General features: G+C 37.2%; 1 protein-coding gene across 2 annotated transcripts in view; it reads right to left on the bottom strand.

Moving 5' to 3' along the window:
• DOK5 (docking protein 5) overlaps positions 1 to 23,458 on the bottom strand; it is a 177,767-nt gene that overhangs the window by 52,927 nt on the left and 101,382 nt on the right. For both annotated transcript variants that reach the window (XM_017861735.1, XM_017861733.1), the window contains exons 3-5: positions 11,222 to 11,336; positions 11,014 to 11,133; positions 7,954 to 8,143 (exon numbers count right to left, since the gene is read on the bottom strand). In XM_017861735.1, coding sequence (XP_017717224.1) covers positions 7,954 to 8,143; positions 11,014 to 11,133; positions 11,222 to 11,336 — 425 coding nt within the window. The remainder of the gene's footprint in view (positions 1 to 7,953; positions 8,144 to 11,013; positions 11,134 to 11,221; positions 11,337 to 23,458) is intronic.

The raw sequence follows: 23,458 nt of genomic DNA on the forward strand, positions 1-23,458 counted from the left end.
GAAAGAATGATTCATTTTTACTAGTCCTTTCTAGAATTCCAACATACCATCTCAAATAAAGTAATCACAAACACCAGTGGGCCATCACCTACATTAAAGATGGCCACAGACAAGGTATATTGCTAAGTGCCTAATTTTGCCTCAAAGGTCAGAAAAAAGTCATCCTTTCTTTCAAGAATTGCACATGCTATTTAATAAAATCACAGAAGCTCAGAGGTGGATAGGATCTAGCTAAGCCTCTTACAATTGTGGCCTTGTCTTGCTTGTCCTCATACCTCTCACTTAGCACAGTGTGTGGTAGACAGTAGACATGCAATAATGGAACATCCATTAAGATGATTATTAAAGAGGTTACTCTGTGGAGTAGAAAAGACAATGCTTCCTTCTGATTTCATACATGCCGCTACTACTGGAATATTTATAATATGTGCATTATCTTTGTAATTGAAATTATTTTTGAGGAAAATGCTAATGAATAACAAGTGACCATTTAAATGACACAATGTTTGTTCCCTTTTTCTTACAAAAGAAGAGGATTTTACTTCTCCGGAGCAAACTTGTGTTAGATCCAGCACACTTGTATTCTAATTGTTATACTCAACATAGTTGGGGGGGGTTGAGTATACTGGATTGCTTACCTGCTTTAAATTCTTCAATAAGGATAAGTGTATGCTCTGTAAAACATTCAGAAGTGGGAGATTGCTAAGAAGCTACTAAGAAGATAAACTGGGAACATGTAGCTTTCAAATATTCAAATAGACATATATTTCAGATATTCAAAGAGATAAATAGAAAATATTCATAAGCTATCAAAATAATTGTCATTAGTAGTGTAAACTCACCAATTAGAGGAGAAAACAATTTTTTTTCTTGAATAAAAAATTACTTCCCCAATTAGGCTGGTTTTAGGGTGAAATATGCAAGAAACAAATTATTTTCTAAAGCTGTTCAGATGCCTTTATATCCAAATAAATAAAAATCTATTTCAGAAACCACTTGTGAACTCCATTTCAGGAAAAGTATTTGTATTCGCAATTTGGATTTTCACATATTTTTGGCATACCTAAAAGTTTCTCTTAAAACCATGTCAAAAGCACAAGAGAGACTCTCTCCAGCTCGTGAAGAAAGGCACTCATGTGCGGTAATTATCTAGTACGTTCTGCTAAATGTCACCTGAGCTTCTGTAGCTCCTGCAGGTGCAAAGCCCAGGGTATTAATTTAAATCAGTCAGGAGGTAAGGCAAAGTCTGACACTGAAGCATGCTAACTCAGCAGCGAGCTGTACAGTTAACAGAGCAAGGTACTGGACACCTGCCACCCTCCTCTACACAATCACATTGCAAGAATGGTTCCAAGGGGGGTGATGCTGCAGTTAGAACTTCATGTCAACTGCATCTTCCCATAAAAAATTAGTGCCCCTGTCAGTCTGATGTGCCTCAGTGAGGTTTCAGGGCTTTGAAGTGGAAAGAAACAAACAAAAGACTAAGAAAATTTCAAACAAAATAAGTAACTATATCCCTTAGCCCCCAAGATAAACTAATTATTCTCTGTCTCCAAAGGTCATTAATTGTGCAATTCATCTTATTAAAAATGTTATATTCCAATTTTGAATTTCCTCAAAAAATAGAGACTATGGTCAGATTTTCTGATACCAGGAGGAGAAGGAGAAACACATGTGCAGAAGACACTAACGACCTGTGATCCGCAGAGTGCTACCCTGGAAAGATGAACAATCCTGGCTGTATGTGCCTACACTCCAAACTAAGAGAACATATAGGGGGTTCCAAAAAGTCAAGTCAAACTAAGGACATTTATACCCCAGTGCACAGCTCAGGAGGGATATTTACATCACCAGCATCTTTGCAAGTCTGTGGCTTATTGACAGATGCCTTACTCATATTGAGGCTGCTTCAGTGGGAAAGGATAATATGCTCACAAGATCATCCAAAATGGATTTAGCAAGCTTTGGTTATGTAAGCACGCTTGCTCTTCCTCAGCTCTGCAGAAGTTAACTAAGAACTAGGCTAACCTCCAGTAGAAGGTGAGCCTTCTTAGAAATCTATAGAGTCTGGAAGTAAAAGATCTGAGCGTGAGTCCTGAATTTATCAGCCTTGTGTCTTTGGACCTCTTGCCATTGCCCAAGTTTCATTTTAAGATGGAAATAACTGTATCCCCTAGTTGATATGATAATGAGTAGCTTACATGAGGTAATGAGCCTCTTAGCACAGAGGCTTTCTTATAGTAAGGGCTCAATAAATGGCAGTGATGATTTTCAATGGCTCATACACCTGCTAGAGTCGGGTTTCTCAACCACATGATTAGACCTGATAATCCTTTGTTGTCGAGGACTGTTCTGTGCAGTGTAGGATGTTTAGCAGCATCTCTGGCCCCTTTATGCACTAGATGCCAGTAACATCCCCTGCCTAGGCTGTCACAATCAAAATGTCTCCAGACATTATCAAATGGCCCCTGGGAGCAAAATCACCTCTGGCTAAGAACCACTGCCCTGGAAATCAGCACCATTGTGAGTGCAAATGTTAATTGCAGTCAAATAGCCTCTTGACCTAATTTGTTTTGAGCAATTATTAAATGCTATATTGTACATGTACATATTTTGTTAGTTTTAAAACCTCACCTCCACTCCTCTTCTGATGGCAAGAGTACTCTCTTCATGCCTTCAGAGAACCACCCTCATTGCGTTTGTACCCTGTGAGCTTTGTGTAAAGTGCAGTGCTTGACACATAGTATATATAATGACAGCAGAGAGTAGTAACATATCTCTCTTCTACTGAGATAGTGTGGGGAGATCTCAAAGCTCCTGAAAGTCACCATATGGAGCTAGAATGAAACTATTTTAGAAGAAACAGAACTGTCAAATAAAACCTGGGAATATCATTTGGACACTGAGCTAAGCCAAGCTTGAAGCCATCTTTACTCCTCAGACTTTGAGTTTATGGAAGTCAATGAGTTTCTTTTCTGTACCAGTTTGGGTTGATACAGCTGCCTACCACATCCAGGCACTATTCCAGGTGTCTTTACATGCGCCTTTATTTAATCTTCATAGCAATCTTGTAAGACAAGTAATATATGTGTTCCCAATTTACAGGTTGCAATGAAATAAAGCTCGGTGAGTCAAGTGACATATCCACATTCCCACAGCTAGTATGTGATAGAACTGTAATTTTACTTCATTTCCTTCAACTTCCAGTTCAGTCTATTACACATGTCCCACTGTCAGCTTTGTGAAACAGGGCCACTGAGCAGGAATAACACTCAGTTCTAGTTCTAAGAGAGGTTGAATATGAGCAGAACTTTGTCCAAGACAGATTTCCTGTGTTCTAGAGGATATTGTTAAGTTTTGCAGATGCATGTGGGATATGTGAAAACTATTTGCTTAGACAGACAACTTCTGCTCACTTCTTGATGTGAGAGATGGGGAAAATTATATTGGTTAATATAAAACTGGCTTGTTTCAACACATCCAAAATAGCCAAGGAAAAAATTATCTTCACTAATAAAGCAAGGCAGACATGAAAGCTTCATGCTTGGTGGAACACGAATGATCTTATTATCCTGAGCATCTTGATGGTAACTATAAAATTTATCTTTATTTGAGTTTCAGGCAAAATATAAAATAGTAATTTTACCTTGCATTTAACACTAGCCTGCAAGCCCATGTTCTGCTCCAAAAGTAATCATAATAGAATACCAAAGATACTATTTAGGAGAAGCCCAGCATCCTTCGAGGTCATCTACACGCATTTCTGCCTTTACCTACAACAAACCTGCAAGAAAGTTATTACTCCAATAAATTTACAAGGAAAGTTAAGAACTTTGTTCAAGGTTAGCAGCTAGCAAAAAAAAGAGATTACCCAGGGTCTCTCTAAATTCTGAATCCGTACTTCGTGTACTACACCATGCTGTTTGAGAAGTAAGACCCTAAGCATACAATTCCCACACTTTCCTTTCTGACCATTCAATCGCAAGTTTGCACCAGGCCTGCAAAACATGGCCAATGCATTAGAATAATGCTATTCAAAATCAATAAATAGTCTATGTCCCCACAATACTGGAGATACAACATTGAGTGGCCCGGGTTGTGAATATTATAATCATCTAACCAATGGAGTTCTTGGATTAAATAAGCAAATGGATGGACTATAAAGGGGTCATCAAAGTCATGGAATAAAACACTTATATCTTCCAAGTCAGCATGTTGGTAAAGACCATTGAAATAGTTCTGGAATTTATGTCACCAATATATCTTTTCATCCATCATTGTTTCACTTGAGCTGGTTCAATATCACCCACATCCATACCTATCTCCTCTATCCTACTGTCCACACAATGTGGTCAAAGTGACCTTTATATACTTTTTTTTTTTGAGACAGAGTCTCACTCTGTCACCCAGGCTAGAGTGCAGTGGCTCGATCTCCACTCACTGCAAGCTCCGCCTCCTGGGTTCACGCCATTCTCCTGCCTCGGCCTCCCGAGTAGCTGGGGCTACAGGCTCCCACCACCATGCCCGGCTAACTTTTATATTTTAGTAGAGATGGGGTTTCACCGTGTTAGCCAGGATGGTCTCGATCTCCTGACCTCGTGATCCGCCTGCCTCGGCCTCCCAAAGTGCTGGGATTACAGGTGTGAGCCACCGCGTCCGGCCCTTTATAAACTATTAACACAATTACATCACATACTCACACAACCCATATACACACATCTCATACACACACAGAGACTCAAACATACCAGCCTCCAAGTCTCTATGGTTTCCTACAGCACTTAGGAGAAATATCAACATCTTTTAAGTAATCACCTAAGTCCTTAGCAGTTCTATTGGATTTCAATATGAATAAACTAAATGTTTGCAGGATATGTATAGTGTTCATCCTGTACCTGGAAAATTAATAAGATAGTATGTTTTAAGTTTAAAATAGACATGAGATACTAATAAAATTTACTAAGGTTTTGGTCTTCAAACATTGCCATAAAAGCTATACACTGTTTCTACTACTATTTCCTGTAAATGGTAAATAAAAAATGATTTTAAAATATTAATAATTGAATAAGTACTGTCCAAAACAGATCCAAAGAGTCTTGATCGATGTAGAATTCTCTTACACATCAATATGAAATATGAATGGAGGTGTTTTGAGATATATAGTCATAGAAAAGTCTATTTATATTATAAAACATTTTCAATACTTAGATTTCACTGGTTATAGTTAATGCATAAATAATTTCTGAGACCTAAAGGAAAAAATACACCAACCTTACCAAGAAAATTATTAATTTTCTATAGGGATTTTCTTTTGTTGTTTTTTTCTTTTTTTGAGACAAGGTCTCACTGTGTCGCCCAAGGCTGGACTGTAGTGGCATGACCATAGCTCACTGCAGCCTCGACCTCTGAGGCTCAAGTGATCCTCCCACCTCAGTGTCTGGAGCAGCAGCTGAGACCACAGGTGTGTGGCACTATATGCCTGGCTAATTTTTTTTTCATTTAATTCGCTTTTATTTTTTCTACAATATATCCAGTAATGAATAGGTATTCTTATTTTCCTTTTTTTAACTTTTAAGTTCATGGGTACACGTGCAGGATGTACAGGTTTGTTACATAGGTAAATTTGTGTCATGGTGACTTATTGTACGATTATTTCATCATGCAGGTATTAAGCTTAGTATCCATTACTTATTTTCCTGACCCTCTCCCTTCCCCATCCTCCACCCTCAGATAGGCCCCAGTATGTGTTGTTCCCTTCTATGTATCCATGTGTTCTCATGATTTAACTCCCACTTATAAGTGAAAACATGTAGTATTTGGTTTTCCGTTCCTATATTGGTTTGCTAAGGTATTAGGCCTCCAGCTCCATCCTTGTCCTGGCAAAGGACATGATTCATTCTTTTTTATGGCTGCATAGTGCTCCATGGTATATATGTACTACATTTTCTTTATCCAGTCTATCATTGATGAGCATTTGGGTTGACTCCATGTCTTTGTTATTGTGAATAGTGCTGTGATGAATATACATGTGCAATTGTTTTTATAATAGAATAATGTTGGAGAGATGGGGTCTCCCTGTGTTGCCCAGCCTGGTCTGAAACTCCTGGGCTCAAGCAATCCTCCTGTGTTGGCCTCCTGAAGTGCTTGGATTACAGGTATAAGCCACTGTCCTGGCCTGGGATTTTCTTATAAGAAGAATAAATAAGTAATTCTCACAAAACAAAAACATTGCTGTAAACATTAAAGGTTTATTTTCTGTGATAACTTTTACAGTCTTTGAAAGATTTACCAACTTGTTTCTAGGTACTTAAAAATAAAATAGACCAGAAAAGAGCTACATGACAAGTATAAAGTAAAAAACTTTCCAGACAGTTGTAAGAACATCAAGTTGATCATATTTCTGAAATGTAAATTTTAAATAATCGGGCTTTGATTTTTTTTAATGTAAATTTTTTTTTCTTTCCCAAGACGGAATCTCACTCTGTCACCCAGCCTGGAGTGCAGTGGCACGATCTCGGCTCACCACAAGCTCCGTCTCCCAGGTTCACACCACTCTCATGCCTCAGCTTCCTGAGTAGCTGGGACTACAGATGAAACGTAAATTTTAAATAATTGGGCTTTGTTCATTAAAATGGAATGAACAGATTAGTTAGAGGGGACCACTACTGTTACCCATTCACGTGGATTGGGGTGTTTAGAACTTCTGTGTTTACTTTCCTTATATCAAGAGTCATATTCCCGTCAGGAGTAACTGTCTGCTTTTACAAGCAATTGTTATTTAACATCACAAGTTGACGGTTTTTAATTTCAGTGTAATGTCAGGCCATATACAGAAGAACTCATACTTCTTAAAATTTAGGCATTTAAAATTCTAAAATAGAAAATTTATCTGGCTAGGCGCGGTGGCTCACGCCTGCAATCCCAGCACTTTGGGAGGCCAAGGCGCGAGGTCAGGAGATCGAGACCATCCTGGCTAACACGGTGAAAAACCCCGTCTCTACTAAAAATACAAAAAATTAGTTGGCGTGGTGGTGGTGCCTATAGTACCAGCTACTCTGGAGGCTGAGGCAGGAGAATGGCGTGAACCCGGGAGGTGGAGCTTGCAGTGAGCCCAGATCGCGCCACTGCACTCCAGCCCGGGAGACAGAGCAACACTCCATCTCAAAAAACAAAACAAAACAAAACAAACAAACAAACAAACAAAAAATCTGCAGTGTTCCCAAATGAATCCTAAATTCTGAGGGAGAAGTGAAGGACAAGGAAAATAGAATTCTAACTAGAGGAGTCTTTTTGTAGGTAGCAACCAACCCATATATTATTGGCACTATTTTATCTCTCCCAGATTAACCCTAAGAGGAAAAAGAGAAAACCCAGAAAGTGCTTAGTAGGTATCACAAAGAGCAAGTTTGAGCATTAATCTCTTCCAGTATTCATGGGAATCCTTACACTGTAAGCCAAATAGATGGAACTCAAGAAATTGCAGCTGGTAAAAACTCCATGGTCCCTCATATTAATAATCTACCACGGTTAACTCAGATGAGGAAACATAAGTGAAATAATAATATGAAAGTTTCCCAAAATCAAGAAGCTCGCCTCTGTTCAGCTTGACCCAGGAAATGGTACCTTGTTAACATTTCTACTTGGATCAACTTCAGTTTGTGGTATGGAAACAAACTGTGTAACGAAAATTTGTATCATGCGTGTGAAACATTAGAATCTTCCACAGGGGAGAAAAGCCATGTTGAATATATAAATATTTTACAAGACCCCTCCTAGTATGTAATTGCAACTCTATGAATTTCTCAAGTGTATTTCAGTTGGGTCTCATATGTAAACCTACCGCCTCATATGATGCGAGCCTAGTAAAAATGAACACACACACACACACACACACACACACACACACACACACAAACAAACAGAAAAATAGTCATTAAAAGTCATTAAACTCACCTCCCTGCCTCAAAAGTAAACCACGTAGTATCACGTCCATACCGCCGCAGGGCGCTTAGCGGCCAAGAGATGAGTTTGACTCTGGGATTCTGGATGTCCCAAAGACAGATATACTCATATGTAATCTGCAAGGCACATTCGCCATGTACATCTAAGTTAGGAGATGGCATCAAATACACATTGAATCTCTCTGGGAGAAAAACAAAGGGTTAGTCTAAAATCCCCAGGAATAAAACATCAAAGACATTGTAGGAACATAGAGGCATTTAAAAACAATTCAAGTTCACATTCTGGATTTTGGTTGCATATTCAGAAAGATAAACCTTTCCCATTAATTAACAGTCCCAGAAAATAATTTCTTAAATGCAGATCCTATTAAATAACATAATAATGATACAGTCTGACTGTCAGCGTACACTAAGCACTATTTACATGAGCAACGACCATTTTTAGAATTTTAAATTTGCATAATAAAAATGTGTATGCCAATAAAAGTCTAAAGCAATAAAACCATTAAAAACATTTTTTTTTCCTGCCAAGAACACATTAACTAGATCCACACTTTTGTGCTCACAAAAGATGCAGGTGCAAAACAACTATGTCATGGTTTAATGTTATTAAAGTGATATTGATCAACTTGTAATTTCTATAACTAAATGAATAAAACTGTATCCCAAATCATTTAAACAAAACTCCACAGTAATACTAAGCACTTCACTGGCCAAGAATTTGGGAAAATGCCAATGCATATATTTGAACTAGTTTTAATAAAGAACTTTTTTTAGCAAAATACTGGAAAGAAATGTTCATTGCATATTTGGATGATTACTAAAATGCAACCAAAATTATTCTACATAAACTGCTTGGCTGATTACTGCAACCTAATTTTCATCCCTGCAGTTACAGTCACCATATTTCTGTTATATTTCTGGAAACTTCTTTAAGAAGTTTTTGAGTCAAAGTCTTTCAGTGAAATATGAACAAAAATATTATTATAGCAAATATCTTTCCAACTATACATCATTATGATAGCTTGCCTACATATGACATTGCGGCATTAACAATTTTATATTAGTGGTATTTTAAATACATTGTTTTATAATAAGATAGTCATTTGAATTTTCATAGATTTTAGTTGAATTTAGTAAATAGTAATGCCGGGATTGTGTTCATGAAATGTGTTCCATTATCTACTATTCAAAATTTTTAAATTATTTCATGCTCCCAATAAGCAAATATTCATTGATTGCTAGTAATTATTTGAAAAAAATGTATTCTAATTGAGCATATTCCCCCCTTGAAACTTCCAAGTAAGGAAGACTATCTATATTAAGTAAAAGGTAAGAGAGATCATTATGAATCTATTTGCTTAGACTTTCTCTAAGTCCTACCTCACTCAAGAATAACAACAGGGGAGAGGTAGGAAAAAATAATAAAAATTTAAAAAGAATAACAGCAATAGTGGTAGAGTAACCATTTTATTTACAATCACTTGAAGTCATACTAACTAACATTGTAAAGGGCCTGAGAGGACTTAGTTGAATTTATAATAATCTTTGATACTTGTAGACCAGAGCTATTATTTCCATTTAACAGAAGAGGAAACGGAGGCACAGAAAGCTGCTGTGGGAAAGGTATCTCCTGGGCACCACCAATTTTTAAATTCAGACTGTGGTGCTGTCAGGATACTGCTTCCCAAATACAAATTTGTGAAAAGTGCTGATCTGAGCACTCTAGGTGAAAAAATGAATCATAATCAAAACCTGCCAGGTTTTCTTTATGCTTGGCTCCTATGTATGCTCTCTGCCTGGGGCATCCTGATTTAGTGAACCAGAGAAGCAGGAGCCTGGGGATTGGTTGTGTAACCCCATCAATGACTTAACTTCTCTGTAACTCAATTTTCCAACCTACAAAGAGGCTCCTCTGAATTATCCAGCGCCTCTAGGTCTCAGTCAATAACACTTCCATGGAGATGGGTTATGGTAGACATGTTGTATCCAAAACAGTCACAGATTGTAAATGTGTCATGAAGACATAGTTCCAACTGGGAGGGACAGTATTTTTTTACTGACACTGGAGTGTGCACCTACAGAAAGAGTCAGTACAATTCCATCTCTGCCATGTCCGTAATCAAACCAGATGACCCACAGACCTTTCCATGGTGGCATGCCCTCATGATCAAGTCAGCCAGCTAAAGCAGAGCTCTGTGATCTGATCTACCCTATCCCCAGGCTCAGCTGTTAGGAGACAAAGAAATGATTCCTCACATCCAGGTTTGTTCTGTAAATCAACATTGATTTTTGCTGAAGTGTTCATGAATATTTTGGTTATTATTATTTTAAATTATTTATTCCCAGATTGAGTGCTGAGCTCAGAGTTGGCTCAAGTGTTTTGACAAAATATATATTTTTTTCATTACAGATTTTAGATGGGTTTAAATTTGGTGAAATATTCATAAAGTTTGAATTATATTGAAAGCATTGCAAAGCTGTTGATAACATTTTAAGTGAAAAAGGCAAGACCAAAAAATGCCCATGACATTTTAAAATCTGTACACTGTAAATATAGGCCCAACGGTATCGTCTAGAATCAAACACTAGTGAGCTAATGGAATTGAAGGAAGGTCTTTACTTCCTCTAAATTTTAGTTTCCTCGTGTGCAAAATGAATTATACCTATACCATAGAGTTGCTATGAAATGTATTTATACCTATACCATAGGGCTATATGTAATTATACCTATACCATAGGATTGCTAGAAACATATAATAAATAATCTGAGGTGAGTAAAGCATCTTCCAACAAACTGGCACATAGCAGGTTCCCCAAAATTTCTAATTGATATTATTAATGTGGATACATCCATGTTATGAATTGGAAAAGAAAATAAGAAAAGATACACTGAAATGTTAACACAGGTTGTGGATTAGATAAAAGGTTATTTTATTTATTTCTTTATACATTTTATACCCCAAAACTTTACATAATGAAATGTCTTATGTTTTATTATATGGAGACAGAAGCAGTTTTGAAAAGAGAGGAGAGAATTTTCTTTACATACCACTCTGTTCTCTCTCAACCCCCGTGGCCAGTAAGTCAGGCTCTCCAAGGCTGATGTCATTGATCCGTGTTCCTACACACTCCATCTGGAGTACTTTGCACCACTCATCGGCCTCAAGATCTGTGGAAATGTCCAAAAGATTAAACTGTGTGCCCAGCATCCATTCAGAATCTAAAAGCAAAAGACCCCTGCCCTGCCTGAGACAAACCTGATTCGCAAGCAAAAGTCTTGGAGGTATCGTCATTGAAATAAATCCCTATGGCATGTTTCTTGGTGCTCTTTGGCAATCGAGCTACGTTCTTCACATTGTTGAGTTCTGTAACCTGAAAATGAACAATTATAAGTTTGACACACTCCCTGAATGAATGTCTCCAGTGTACACCACCAAAAGTGAGGCCCAGAAATCAGTACTGCACAGCACAGCTGAGCACAATCTGTTGAAAAAGTGTCTACTATCTGAAAGCTAAGACGTATTTAAGTGAATTTAGTGTTATCTGTAACACACAGCAAGAATGGTTAACAAGTTATCTTTCCTTATTAAATTTTCTGAAACGTATTAAGTGGAACAGGCTTAAAACTTTATAGAGGAAGAACATTTTGGTTTTTCTTTTTTCTTTAGTTTTTTAAATCCTCCCAAAGACTCCCACTTGATCAACAGTTCTTATGTCTGTTTTGGTCTCTGTGGACAGACAGCCTTCTTTCTCAGCCGACTGCAAAAGCCTCCAAATATTCCATCCCTTCTGAGTACTCCCCATGTAAGTGTCTTAAACACATCAACCCAAGGAAGGGAAGGGAAGGAAGAGTGTTCCAATTCATAACCAGATTATTTCACTCTTGACCAGTCAGAGGTTGAGTGTCAAGAGTCTCAAAAATGACCCTTGACTTGAGGTCCAAATCATAGAAAGTACATAATGAATTTGGTTTTCCAAATATTTTCCCTCTGTCTCTGACTTACTCCTAGCTCCTCAGTGGTTATGGGGCCTCTGTTTTAGGCTCTGAGAACACTACCCAGTGGCACCTTCTTCCTAGCAGGGAGGAAAGCCATCTCCACTAGACATTCTCTCTCTCCTTTCTCTATCTTATAATCCCTTGGCTCCTTTAACACTTTTGTAAACCCCCCCCCTTTCCACAAAGTGTCTTGGCTCATTGTGTTTCCACAGTGGTCATCCCTTATCCAGTTACATCCACATCCTCGGCTGCATTGGAGGTTTGGAATATTTGGGTCATGCCTGAGAGAAGGCTTACGTGGCTTCAGGATAAGTATTTACAAGATCAATAGCTTTTCACACTGACAAGTTTAACCTCTCTTTCATATATCTCTTTTGTGCTGTTACGCAAAAGCATCCGCTTTCCATCAATCTTTGCTTGCAATAATGTTGTGCCCTTTCTCTCGTCTATTACTCTAAATTCAATAAGTACTTAGCTCAAGAAGCAGGGGGGAAGAGAAATAAATACCCTCTATGCACAACACTAATCTGATTATTTCATTTCTCTGCTTCTTCATCTCCATCAGCCCTTTTTATAGTATAAATGCAAATTTCTTAGCATGAAATGTCATACCCCTGCTCCTCAAAAACTGCCTAAACATATCATGTCAGTGACTCAGCACTGTGTATCTTATTCTCCAACTACACCAAGTGCCTCAGGACTCACCAGATACAACTGTTGATTTGTTTGTTTATTTATTTATTTTTTTGCCACTACTCCAATTCAAGCCACTATCATCTTGTCACAACTACTTACTGGTCTTTCCACTTCCATTTTAATCCCCATTAATGCATGCTGCACATAGCAGATTTTTTTTTTTTTAAACATAAGTCTTGAAATATTGCTCTGCATAAACAGAACACGTCAGTGACTTCCTGTTGTACTTGGGACAAAAGCCTGCATCCTTAGAATGACCACCAAGACCCCATGTGATCTTGTCCACACTATCTCACCAGTGTCCTCTCTATACTTTTCCCACGTGCTCTATGTCTCAGCCACAGTGGACTTTGTTCAGTTCCCAGAAGACATCATTGTTCTCCTGGCACACGACCTTCTCTATCTCTCCTTACCTCACTCCCATTCCCACATGTGTCTCAGTTTAAACCTCAGTTACCCACAGAGGCCCTATTGGACACCTCCCATCCTAACACCTAGTCAGTCTCAAGCCTACACCATCCAATGATGTCCTACATCTTTCCTATGGGTTATTGGTTTCATGCTCATCTTGCCTGAAAAGTGAGAGTTACATACTACATAGGGCAGGAATAGGTTTTGTTTTTGGTTTTGTTTTGTTTTGCTTTGCTCTGCTCATCATTGTGTTCCCTGAGTCAAACACAGAACCCCTCACATAGTGAGAACTCAATAATTATAAGTGGACTATATGAATGAAAGACCCAACTCACCCATACATTTACTTGCATGGTGCTTCTGGAAGGCAAATGCCTCTCTCTCTCCTGCCTCTTTTCTCCAGGGAAATTTCACTTTTCCCTCAAGGTCTACTTCCTCTAGGAAACGTGCCCTGACCTTAGTGTCAACTAACATTTCTCTTCTCTCTGTTCTCATATATGCTGCATGAGGTTCTACTGTATTACCTGTTGTTGTACTTAATGTTTCTCTCTCCAGCACCCAGCTAGACTCGAGTTGCCCAGCAATGACTTACTGAAGGGCCAGACCAATGAAAATAATCATACTGATGCCAACATGCATTGGTCCCCACACATACGCCACATAACATACTTAGCTTTTTTGTTTTGTTTTGTTTTGTTTTTTTTTGAGATGGAGTCTCGCTCTGTTGCCCATGCTGATCTCAGCTCACTGCAACCTCCACCTGCCAGGTTCTCCTGCCTCAGCCTCCCGAGTAGCTGGAATTACAGGCACCCACCACCACATTCAGCTAATTTTTTTTTTTTGTATTTTTAGTAGAGACAGGGTTTCACCATTTTGGCCAGGTTGGTCTCAAACTCCTGACCTTAGGTGATCTGCCCGCCTCAGCCTCCCAAAGTGCTGGGATTATAGGTGTGAGCCACCGCACCCGGCCAGCATTTTTATGGATAATATCTCATTTGATCTTCATAAAATCTCTGTGAAATAAACATTATTATTATCACCTTTTCACAGATGAGGAAACTAGACTGCAAAAGGTTAAAGTCATACAACCAAGTTCACAGCTTAAACAATGAAGCAAACTGACCCTAAAGCCTGTGCTTTTAACACATCTGAAACACTAATGACGAACTAAACACTTTCCGCCAGAGGATCTTTAGACCCTGAAAGCCACCTCTCATTTTAAGATCTCTTTCTTTTCAACCTGGTTAGAAATTGAGGTGGAAGTAGAATACGTATGCCAACTTCATTCTGACCCTCTAGTGAGACGTTATGTAAGAGTAGTCCACCCCAGCCAGACACACAGCAATGACTTTGAAACATGTGACTTCATTACATCCCCATTAAGGGCAAAGAGGAAGAGATAGTCACCTGAAATAGTCAGGAAATGTAGGGGGAATTGTATGAGTCAGAACGCTATTACCCATTTAGGAAATTGGTTTAGGAAATCAGTAACTGAACACCCCAGCTCAGGAGAAGCAAGTGACTGTTCCCAGAGCAGGCACGGTCATAATTTTATGGGTCAAAGGACAATCAGATTTTAAGGCAACAGTCTCTGTCTCTACCTCAGAACTACACCCAGTGGGCATGTGCACACACACACACAACACATACGTACATACACACACACAACACACACAAGCCTTGCAATCTACACTAATTCATAATGTCATAATGGAAACTTCCTCAAAAAATGCTAAAGTAATAATTATGATAACTAAATTTTGCAGATATACTTACAAGTCACATAAAACTTTTCAAAGATGTATTTATTTCCACTGTCATTCCATTTTGCAAATGAGAAAACCAAGGCAAGACATGATAGTCCTCTTACAAAGAAATCTGCCTTATAAGAAATGCTAAAGGAAGTCCTTCAAGTTGAAATGAAAGTAACATGAAGATAGTAACATGAAAGCAAATGAAAACATATAATTTACTGGAAAAGGGGTGTGTGTGGGCATATATATATGTATACATATATATACGCACACACACATACACAAATACATATTATAGTACTATAACATTGCATGACACGTAACATTACAAATATTGTATAAACAGCTTTTAATTTTGATACAGAAGTGAAAAGATAAAAGTATAAAGGCTATAAAATTATGTTAATGGATACATAATATAGAAACATGAAATTTGTTACAACAATCACGTAAAGGAGTCTAGTGGAATAGTACAGTTTTTGGATGTGATTGAAGTCAAGCTGTGATCATCTTAAAATAGATGATCATAACTACAAATGTGTTATATAAGCCCCACAGCAACCAGGAAAGACACACCTACAGGAAACGCCCCACGGCAACCAGGAAAGACACACCTACAGGAAACGCCCCACGGCAACCAGGAAAGACACACCTACAGGAAACACACAAAAGAATATGAGGAAGGAACCAAAATATGATCCTAAATAACGTTTTAAATCACAAATAAGACAGCAAGAGAAAAAGATAAGGACAAAAGAGTTACAAGGAATATAGAAGATAATAAAATGATAAAAGTCAGTCATTTCCCATCAATACTTATGTGTTTTTATTATTTATTTATTAGTATTGTTTTTAAACAGAGGCTCATTCTGTCACCCAGGCTAGAGCACAGTGGTGTGATCTCAGCTAACCTCTGCCACCTGGGTTCAAGCGAGTCTCCTGCCTCAGCCTTCCAAGCAGCTAGGGCTATAGGTGTTGCACCAATATGCCTAATTTTTTTTTGTATTTTTTGTATGTTTTGTAGAGACAGGGTTTTGCCATGTTGGCCAGGCTAGTCTCAAACTCCTGACCTCAAGTGACCCACTCGCCTCAGCCTCCCAAAGTGCTAGGATTACACCTATTAGCCACCATGCCTGGCGTAGTAATTACTTTAAGTAGAAATAGATTAAACTGCCCTATCAAAAGATACATTAGAAACCAGGTCCAATGATATGCTGTCTACAAGAGACTCACTTTAGATTTAAGGACACACATAGGCTGAGAGTGAAAACATGGAAAAAGATAACCCATACAAACAGCAATCAAAAGAAGAGGAGCGGTGCAATACTTATATCAGATTAAATAGGCTTTAAGTAGTAGACAAAGAAGGACACTATAATGATAAAAAGGTGAATTCACCAGTAAGATATAGCAATGATAATATATATGTATCCTGTACCAGAGCAACCAAATATATGAAGTAAACATTGATTGATAGAATTGAAGTGAGAAAGAGAAAGCAACACCATAATAGTAGAAGATTTCAATACCCCACTTTCAATAATGGATAGGACATCCAAAGAGAATATGAGTAAGAAAACAGAGTGCTTGAGCAACACTGAAGACCAATTATACTTAAGAGACAAATACAGTCAATAGCAGCAGAATACACTTTCTTATTCAGTGCACATAGGATAGATCATGTGTTAGGTAACAAAACGAGTCTTGACGAATTTAAGTATCTTTCCCAACCACAACATAATAAAACCAAAAAACAGTAACAGAATTAAGTATCTTTCCCAACCACCATGGAATAAAACTAAAAAACAATTAACAGAAGGAAAACTGAAAAACAATCACAGCACGTGGAAATTAAACAGCACAATCTTAAACAACCAATAGATCAAAGAAGGAGCCAAAAGGGAATTTGGAAAATATCCTTAGCTGAATGAAAACAAATACACAGCATACCAAAATTTGTGTGAAGTAGCAAAATCAATACTAAGAAAGAAGATTATAATGGTAAATGCCTACATTAAAAAAAAGAGAGACCTCAAATAAACAACCTAAATTTACACCCCAAGGAACTAGAAACAGAGCAAATTATGCCCAAAGTAAGAAGAAAGGAAATAATAAAAATTAGATTAGAACTAAATGAAATGGAGAATAGAAAAGCACTAGGAAAAAACAGTGAAACCAAGAATTGTTTTTTGAAAGATCAATGAAATTGACAAACAGCTAGGTTAAGGAAAATAAGTGGAGTCTAATCAGAAATGAAAGGAGATACTAGTGCTGATGCCACAGAAATGAAAAGGATTATGAAACTACAATGAATGATGATACACCAAGGAAAAGTCAACAGCTTGGATAACCTAGAAAAGGTAGATAAATTTCTGGAAACATACAACCTATGTAGACTGAATCATAGAAACTTGGAACAAACCTGTAACTATTAAGGGATTCAATAATTAATCATAAATCTTCCAACAAAGAAATACACATGATCAGATAGCTTTTTTTGTATTTCTTTGTTGGAAGAAATGTTGGTGTATTCCATGAAACATTTAAAGAAGAATTAATGCAAATTCTTCTCAACCTCTTCAAAAAAATTAAAGAGGAAGGAACACTTCCAAATTTATTTTGTGAGGCCAACATTACTGTGATACCAAAGCCAGTCAAAGACACTACAAGTAAAGAAAAGTGCAGGCCAATATCATTGATGAATATAGATGCAAATTTCTCAACAAAATACTAGCAAACTGAATTCAGCAGCATATTAAATGGATACTATAACATGATCTAGTGGGGTTTATCTCTCAGATGCAAGGGTTCTACATAGCAAGAAGGAGACACCACATTAACAGAAGAAAGGATGAAAAGTATATCATCACCTCAACAGATGCAGAAAAGGCATTTGACAAATTTCAATACATTTCATGATAAAAACACTCAACAAAATGGGAATAGAAAAAAATTACTTTAACATGATGAAGACCATATACTCAATGGTGAAAAACAAAAACATTTTTTTTTCCTAAGATCAAGAGCAAGTCAAAAGGTGCCCACTGTCACCACATTTATTCAACAAGGTAATAGAATTCCTAGCTAGAGCAATTAGACAAGAAAGAGAAGCAAAAGGCATCAATATCTGAAGGGAAGAAGTAAAATTATCTCCATTTGCTGATGACATAATTTTATATGTAGAAAACCCTAAAGATTCTATCCACACACAAAAAATTGTTAGAACAAATAAACAAATTCAGTAAAATGGCATGATACAAAATCAACATACAAAAAATCAGTTGTATTTATATACACTAACAATAAACAATCCCAAATGAAAATTAAGAAAGTGATCTCATTTATTATTGCATCAAGAAAACCCAAAATATTTAGGAATAAATGTAACCAAGTGGGTGAAATATTTGTACACTGAAAACTAGAAAACACTGAAGAAATTAATTTTAAAAGACACAGATAAATGGCAAGGCATTCTGCTTTCATAGATTGAAAGAGTTAACATTGTTAAAATTTCCATACTATCTACAATGATCTACAGATTCAATGTAATCTCTATCAAAATCCCAGGGGATTTTTCAGAAATAGATAAAGCAATGCTAAAATTCATATGAAAACACAAAGAACCTTATAGAGTCAAAACAATCAACATAAAAGAACAAAGCCAGAGTTGCTTCAAAATATACTACAAAGCTACAATAATCTAAATAATATGGTACTGGTACATAGGCAAACATATAGATACATGGAACAGAAAGAGAACCTGGAAATAAATTGATGCTTATACAATAAAATGGTCTTTCACAAGGGTGTCAAGTTTACACAATGGGAAAACGATAGGCTTTTCAACCAGTGATGCTGCAAAATCTGTATATTCATATAAAAAATAATGAAATTCTACCCTTACTTCACCATAAACAAAAAAGCAATTCAAAATGGATTAGAGACTTAAATGTAAGACCTGAAACTATAAAACTCCTAGAATAAAACAGAGGGAAAAGGCTTTATGACAGTAGTCTTGACAGTGATTTCTTGGATATGAGACCCAAAGCGCAGGCAATGAAAGCAAAAATAGACAAGTAGGACTACATCAAACTAAAATGTTTATACATAGCAGAGAAAAAATCAACAGAGTGAAAGGCAACCTACAGCATGAGAAAAATATCTGCAAACTATATCCTTGATAAAGGATTAATAGCCCAAATACACAAGAAATTTGTATAACTCAATAGCAAAATAATAAAAGTAAAATAAATAAGCCAATTTTAAAATGGGCAAATGTCTATTCAAAGATAGACATTTTTCCAAAGAAGATATACACTGACCAACGGATATATGAGAAGATTCTCAACATCACTAATCATCAGAAAAAGGCAAATGAAAACCGTAATCACAACCTCCTATCTGTTAGGATGGCTATTATCAGTAAAAAAACAACCCCACAGACCTAAAAGATAAGGAGTGTTAGCAAGGATGTGGAGACACTGGAACCTTTGTGCACTTTTGATGGGAATGTAAAAAGGTGCAGCCACTTAGGGAAAGAGTGACAGATAAAGATGCGTTGCTGTAAACTGTTAAGATTTTGGAATTATTGCCACAGAAGACGTTGGCTAATACACCCTCTGTTTGATTTCCTTTTGGCCAAGGATTTTCATAGAGTTTTCTCTCAAATTCCATTGTGTAATAATATTGTTTCTTGTGTGAAGAAGACCAGATTTCCTAGCCAAATTCCTAATAATCAGGAAACTCCACTAGAACATTGGCTATCAGTTTTATTTTAGCAGTTGAATCATGTTTTCTTTTTAATTTTCAAAGGAAACCTAACACAGTGTCCCATTATATGGATGCAGAGCTAGTATAAGGAAATAAAGAAATGAATTCCACTCTAATCCTCTTCCCAATAGTAACAATTATAAATCTACTTCTCAAGAAAGAAGCCCATTCACTTTAATCAAACACAGAATACTGAATGACTTTAAAGTAATACTAAATTCTCTGGATGATACAACATCCTTGGTAAACTATTATTAAACCCATTGTAAGGATCAGTAAAGTGAAAATCAAAGACGTAACTTAATTATAATTTCATAGAAAGGAAGGGATGCAGCCACAGTCAAATCTAGAACTTCTGGCTTCTAAAAGAAGTATGTTTTTCCTAATACTACTCTCCATAGCAAGTGTTCCTTAAAAATCAAGTAATAACATATGAATGAATCCATGACAGGCTGAGAAAATCAGCAAATGAATAAAATTAAAGTGGTCTTAGAGAGAAATATGTTAAAGGATATTTCTGAAAATCATAAACTTTATCTTAAGTACATCACTTGGAAGTGGGAAAAAATGAATACAAATCTTAATTTCTATGTAAAAATAAAGTATTTGTCAATTCAAAAGAAGGCAGTCTCAACTGAACTCATCTTCCCTACTTGCACTTTAAAATGTGGAAGACAAACTCAGCTTCTCAAAACCACCTGGTTTTATGTGGGTACATATGGCAGGCACCATGGTTTAAAGCCCACACAGGCTACCACTCAAATGAAATTTAAGACACACAGCATAGGAATCTGGATGCCAGGTCCTGTGGCAAAGCACATATAGTAAAAAACAGAAATCTCAAGACTGCAGTTCAGTGAATCTTTATTCGTTACACAACTGTGTAGTCACCATACAGAGCAACATATAAAAACAATTTCAGTCAATCCCACCCCTTCCTGGTCATTACGGCCCACATATAAAACCACCATTCTGACCTCGATCACCATTGATTAGTTCTTTCTTTTAAAAACTTTTTATAAAAATAGAATATCATATTTTTTGTGTGTGTCTGGATTCATTCAACCAGTATCATGTCTGTGAGATTCATCCATGCAGTTGAAAATGTAAGAAGTTTTGGCTTCTGAGCAGTAGTCCATTATGTGGATGACCATTTTATTTATTTAAAGTTTATTTTAAACTTTTATTTGCTTTCATTTTATAGGTATCTCTTATAGAAACATATAACTGATTTTAGAAATATAAAGTCGGATTATTATACTTTTATCCAATCTAAGGCATTGTCTTTTGATATAGATGTTAAATCAGTTTAAACTAATTATGATGACTGACATTTTAGGAATCTTTTCAGTCCTCTTTTATTCTTTCTAAATCTTTTCAGGCTTCATTTTTTTAAAGGTATTCTTTGTTTTCTGCCTCTGTTCTTTTCTCCAGGAATTCTGAGTTCATGATTTTCTTTTCAAAATTTTATTTTAAGATTTTCAAATATAGAAAACTAAAAGAATAATGCAACAAACACCAATGTATCCTCTACTTAGGATGAACAATTACTAAGATTTGCTACTTTTATTTTGTGATTTATCCTCTCTTTATATATAAATGCAATGAGTGTTTGCGTGCATGTACATGTTCACACACGTGCACACACTTGCTTTTGGTTAAATGATTTGAAAGTAAATCATATAATTTATCTCTACAACTCCAGCAAATATTTCTTACAAATAACACAGTTGGCCTGTAATCCCAGCACCTTGGGAGGCCAAGGTGGGTGGATCATTTGAGGTCAGGAGTTTGAGACCAGCCTGACCAACATGGTGAAAGCCCACCTCTACTAAAAATGCAAAAATTAGCTGGGCACGGTGGTGGGCGCCTATAGTCCCAGCTACTCAGGAGGCTGAGGCAAGATAATAGCTTGAACCTGGGAAGTGGAGGTTGCAGTGAGCTGAGATAGCGCCACTGCACTCCTCCAGCCTGGGTGACAGAGCGAGACTCTGTCTCAAAAATAAAATAACAGGGTTGTCTCATATTACTTCAAAGCCATTTACACAACTAAGAAAATAGGCAATAGTTCCTCATATATTTAACTTCCATCCCATATCCAAGGTTCCCTAAACCTCCCCAAAACGATTTTTAGAGCTGTGCCCATGCCTCTTCACCATCACTCCAATCCAGAATCCCATGAGGATTCACGCCTTGAGTCTCTTTGTATCTCTGAGTCTCTTTAATTTAGAGAAGTCCATATTTTTTAAATGATTCCTGCCTGTTGAAAAGATCATGTTAGTTTTCTTACAGAATGTTCCACATTCTAGATCTGTCTGTTTTCCCACAGTGCCCTTCATTTTTCTATTCCCTGTGCTTCTTCTAAAATGGAAGTTACATTTAAAAGTTTGATGAGATTCAGATAAACATTTTTGTTAAGAATGCTTTGCAAGTGATGCTGAGGACTTCACACGGCATTACATCATAAGGCAAAGAATGCTAGAAAATCCCTCCATGAATGAGGCTCAGCTTGATCACTTGGAAGTAGCTGCCATTTCTGTTTATAGTAAAATAGCAATTTTCCTAATTGTCATTAGAGCCAGGTGATGTTTTGGCATCACCTACTATCCTGTTTCCCAACCATTTCAGCAAACAGTCTTAGCGTTCATCTAAGGCTGTCCTCTGCATCAAAATACTATTTTTTTTAATCCCCCTGTTTGTCCTCCTAAGCCTACATGTCTATGGGTGCCAGGTTCAAGATAAACATTGACTGAAGACATTTTTCCTGTTTCTACTCCACAATGCTTTTCACTAATATAATCTGCAGAGATCCCGATTATTACTAGAGTCACTATTGTTATTCAATTTTTAAATTTCAAAAATGTGTAACTACTGCATTTAGTCACATGAGCAAGTTCAACTCTTTCGAATTTACTCTGCCTGTTTAGCTGACATCAGTGCCCACCACATAGTCCTTGTAGGCACAGACATCCTCATCCTCAGCTTTTAACTTAGATATGTCAATAGGTGAGCTGCTATACACACTCAGGTAGCTTCCTCAAGAAAGGAACAGTGGCATTAAAACATCACATCATCATCAGTCCTCTTCATGGGCATTTCAGCAGAAATAGACAGCTGGCTGTTATCACAACCACAAGTTCGAACTATACTTATTAAGGATATGAAGAAAGCCAAGCAAAGGTGGATACAGGTGTCCATCTAGTCCTGTGGAGAAAGGATATGGGTGATGCTCTGCTTCTCAGGTCTTTTGGCAGCATTTGCGTTCCATCATTCCTTCCATCATGCCTTCAAAACCTCCCCAGGCAGCACAACATCCTTCCTTCGACAGAGACTTGTGGCAGATGGGGAAGGCGGTCCGGCTCGCCTTTCCTGGAGCAGTGCAGGAAATGACAGAAGGCTACCTTGTTGGTGATGTGCTTTTTGGCTCCAGCATGTGATTATGTTGGATGGCACTGCCTGAAAAATCAGTCTGAACAAACTTTGATTCTCTCTTCTCAAGATATATTCGAACTGCATGTGTTCTTCCCACACACTCTGGGGTCCTCTAAAAGAAATGGCTCTGTTTGCATAGTTGGAAGAAGTAAAGCTGCACACTGAAGTTCTGCTTATCTAGTGGGCAGCCCTTTGGAACTCTCAGAAAGCTCCCATACACCTCTCTGCAAGCATGGCTGGAACTCTCAGAAAGCTCCCATACACCTCTCTGCAAGCATGGCTGGAACTCTCAGAAAGCTCCCATACACCTCTCTGCAAGCATGGCCTTACTGTGATGCTAGAGGTCATTATGTGGAAGACACTCTACTGAAATCAAGTCAATGCACAGCCAACTTTATTATCTTTTTTTTTTTTTTTTTTTTTTTTTTTTTTTT

Source organism: Rhinopithecus bieti, unplaced genomic scaffold, assembly GCF_001698545.2.
Source record: "Rhinopithecus bieti isolate Rb0 unplaced genomic scaffold, ASM169854v2 scaffold_56845, whole genome shotgun sequence".
NCBI classification, from domain to species: Eukaryota; Metazoa; Chordata; class Mammalia; order Primates; family Cercopithecidae; genus Rhinopithecus; species Rhinopithecus bieti.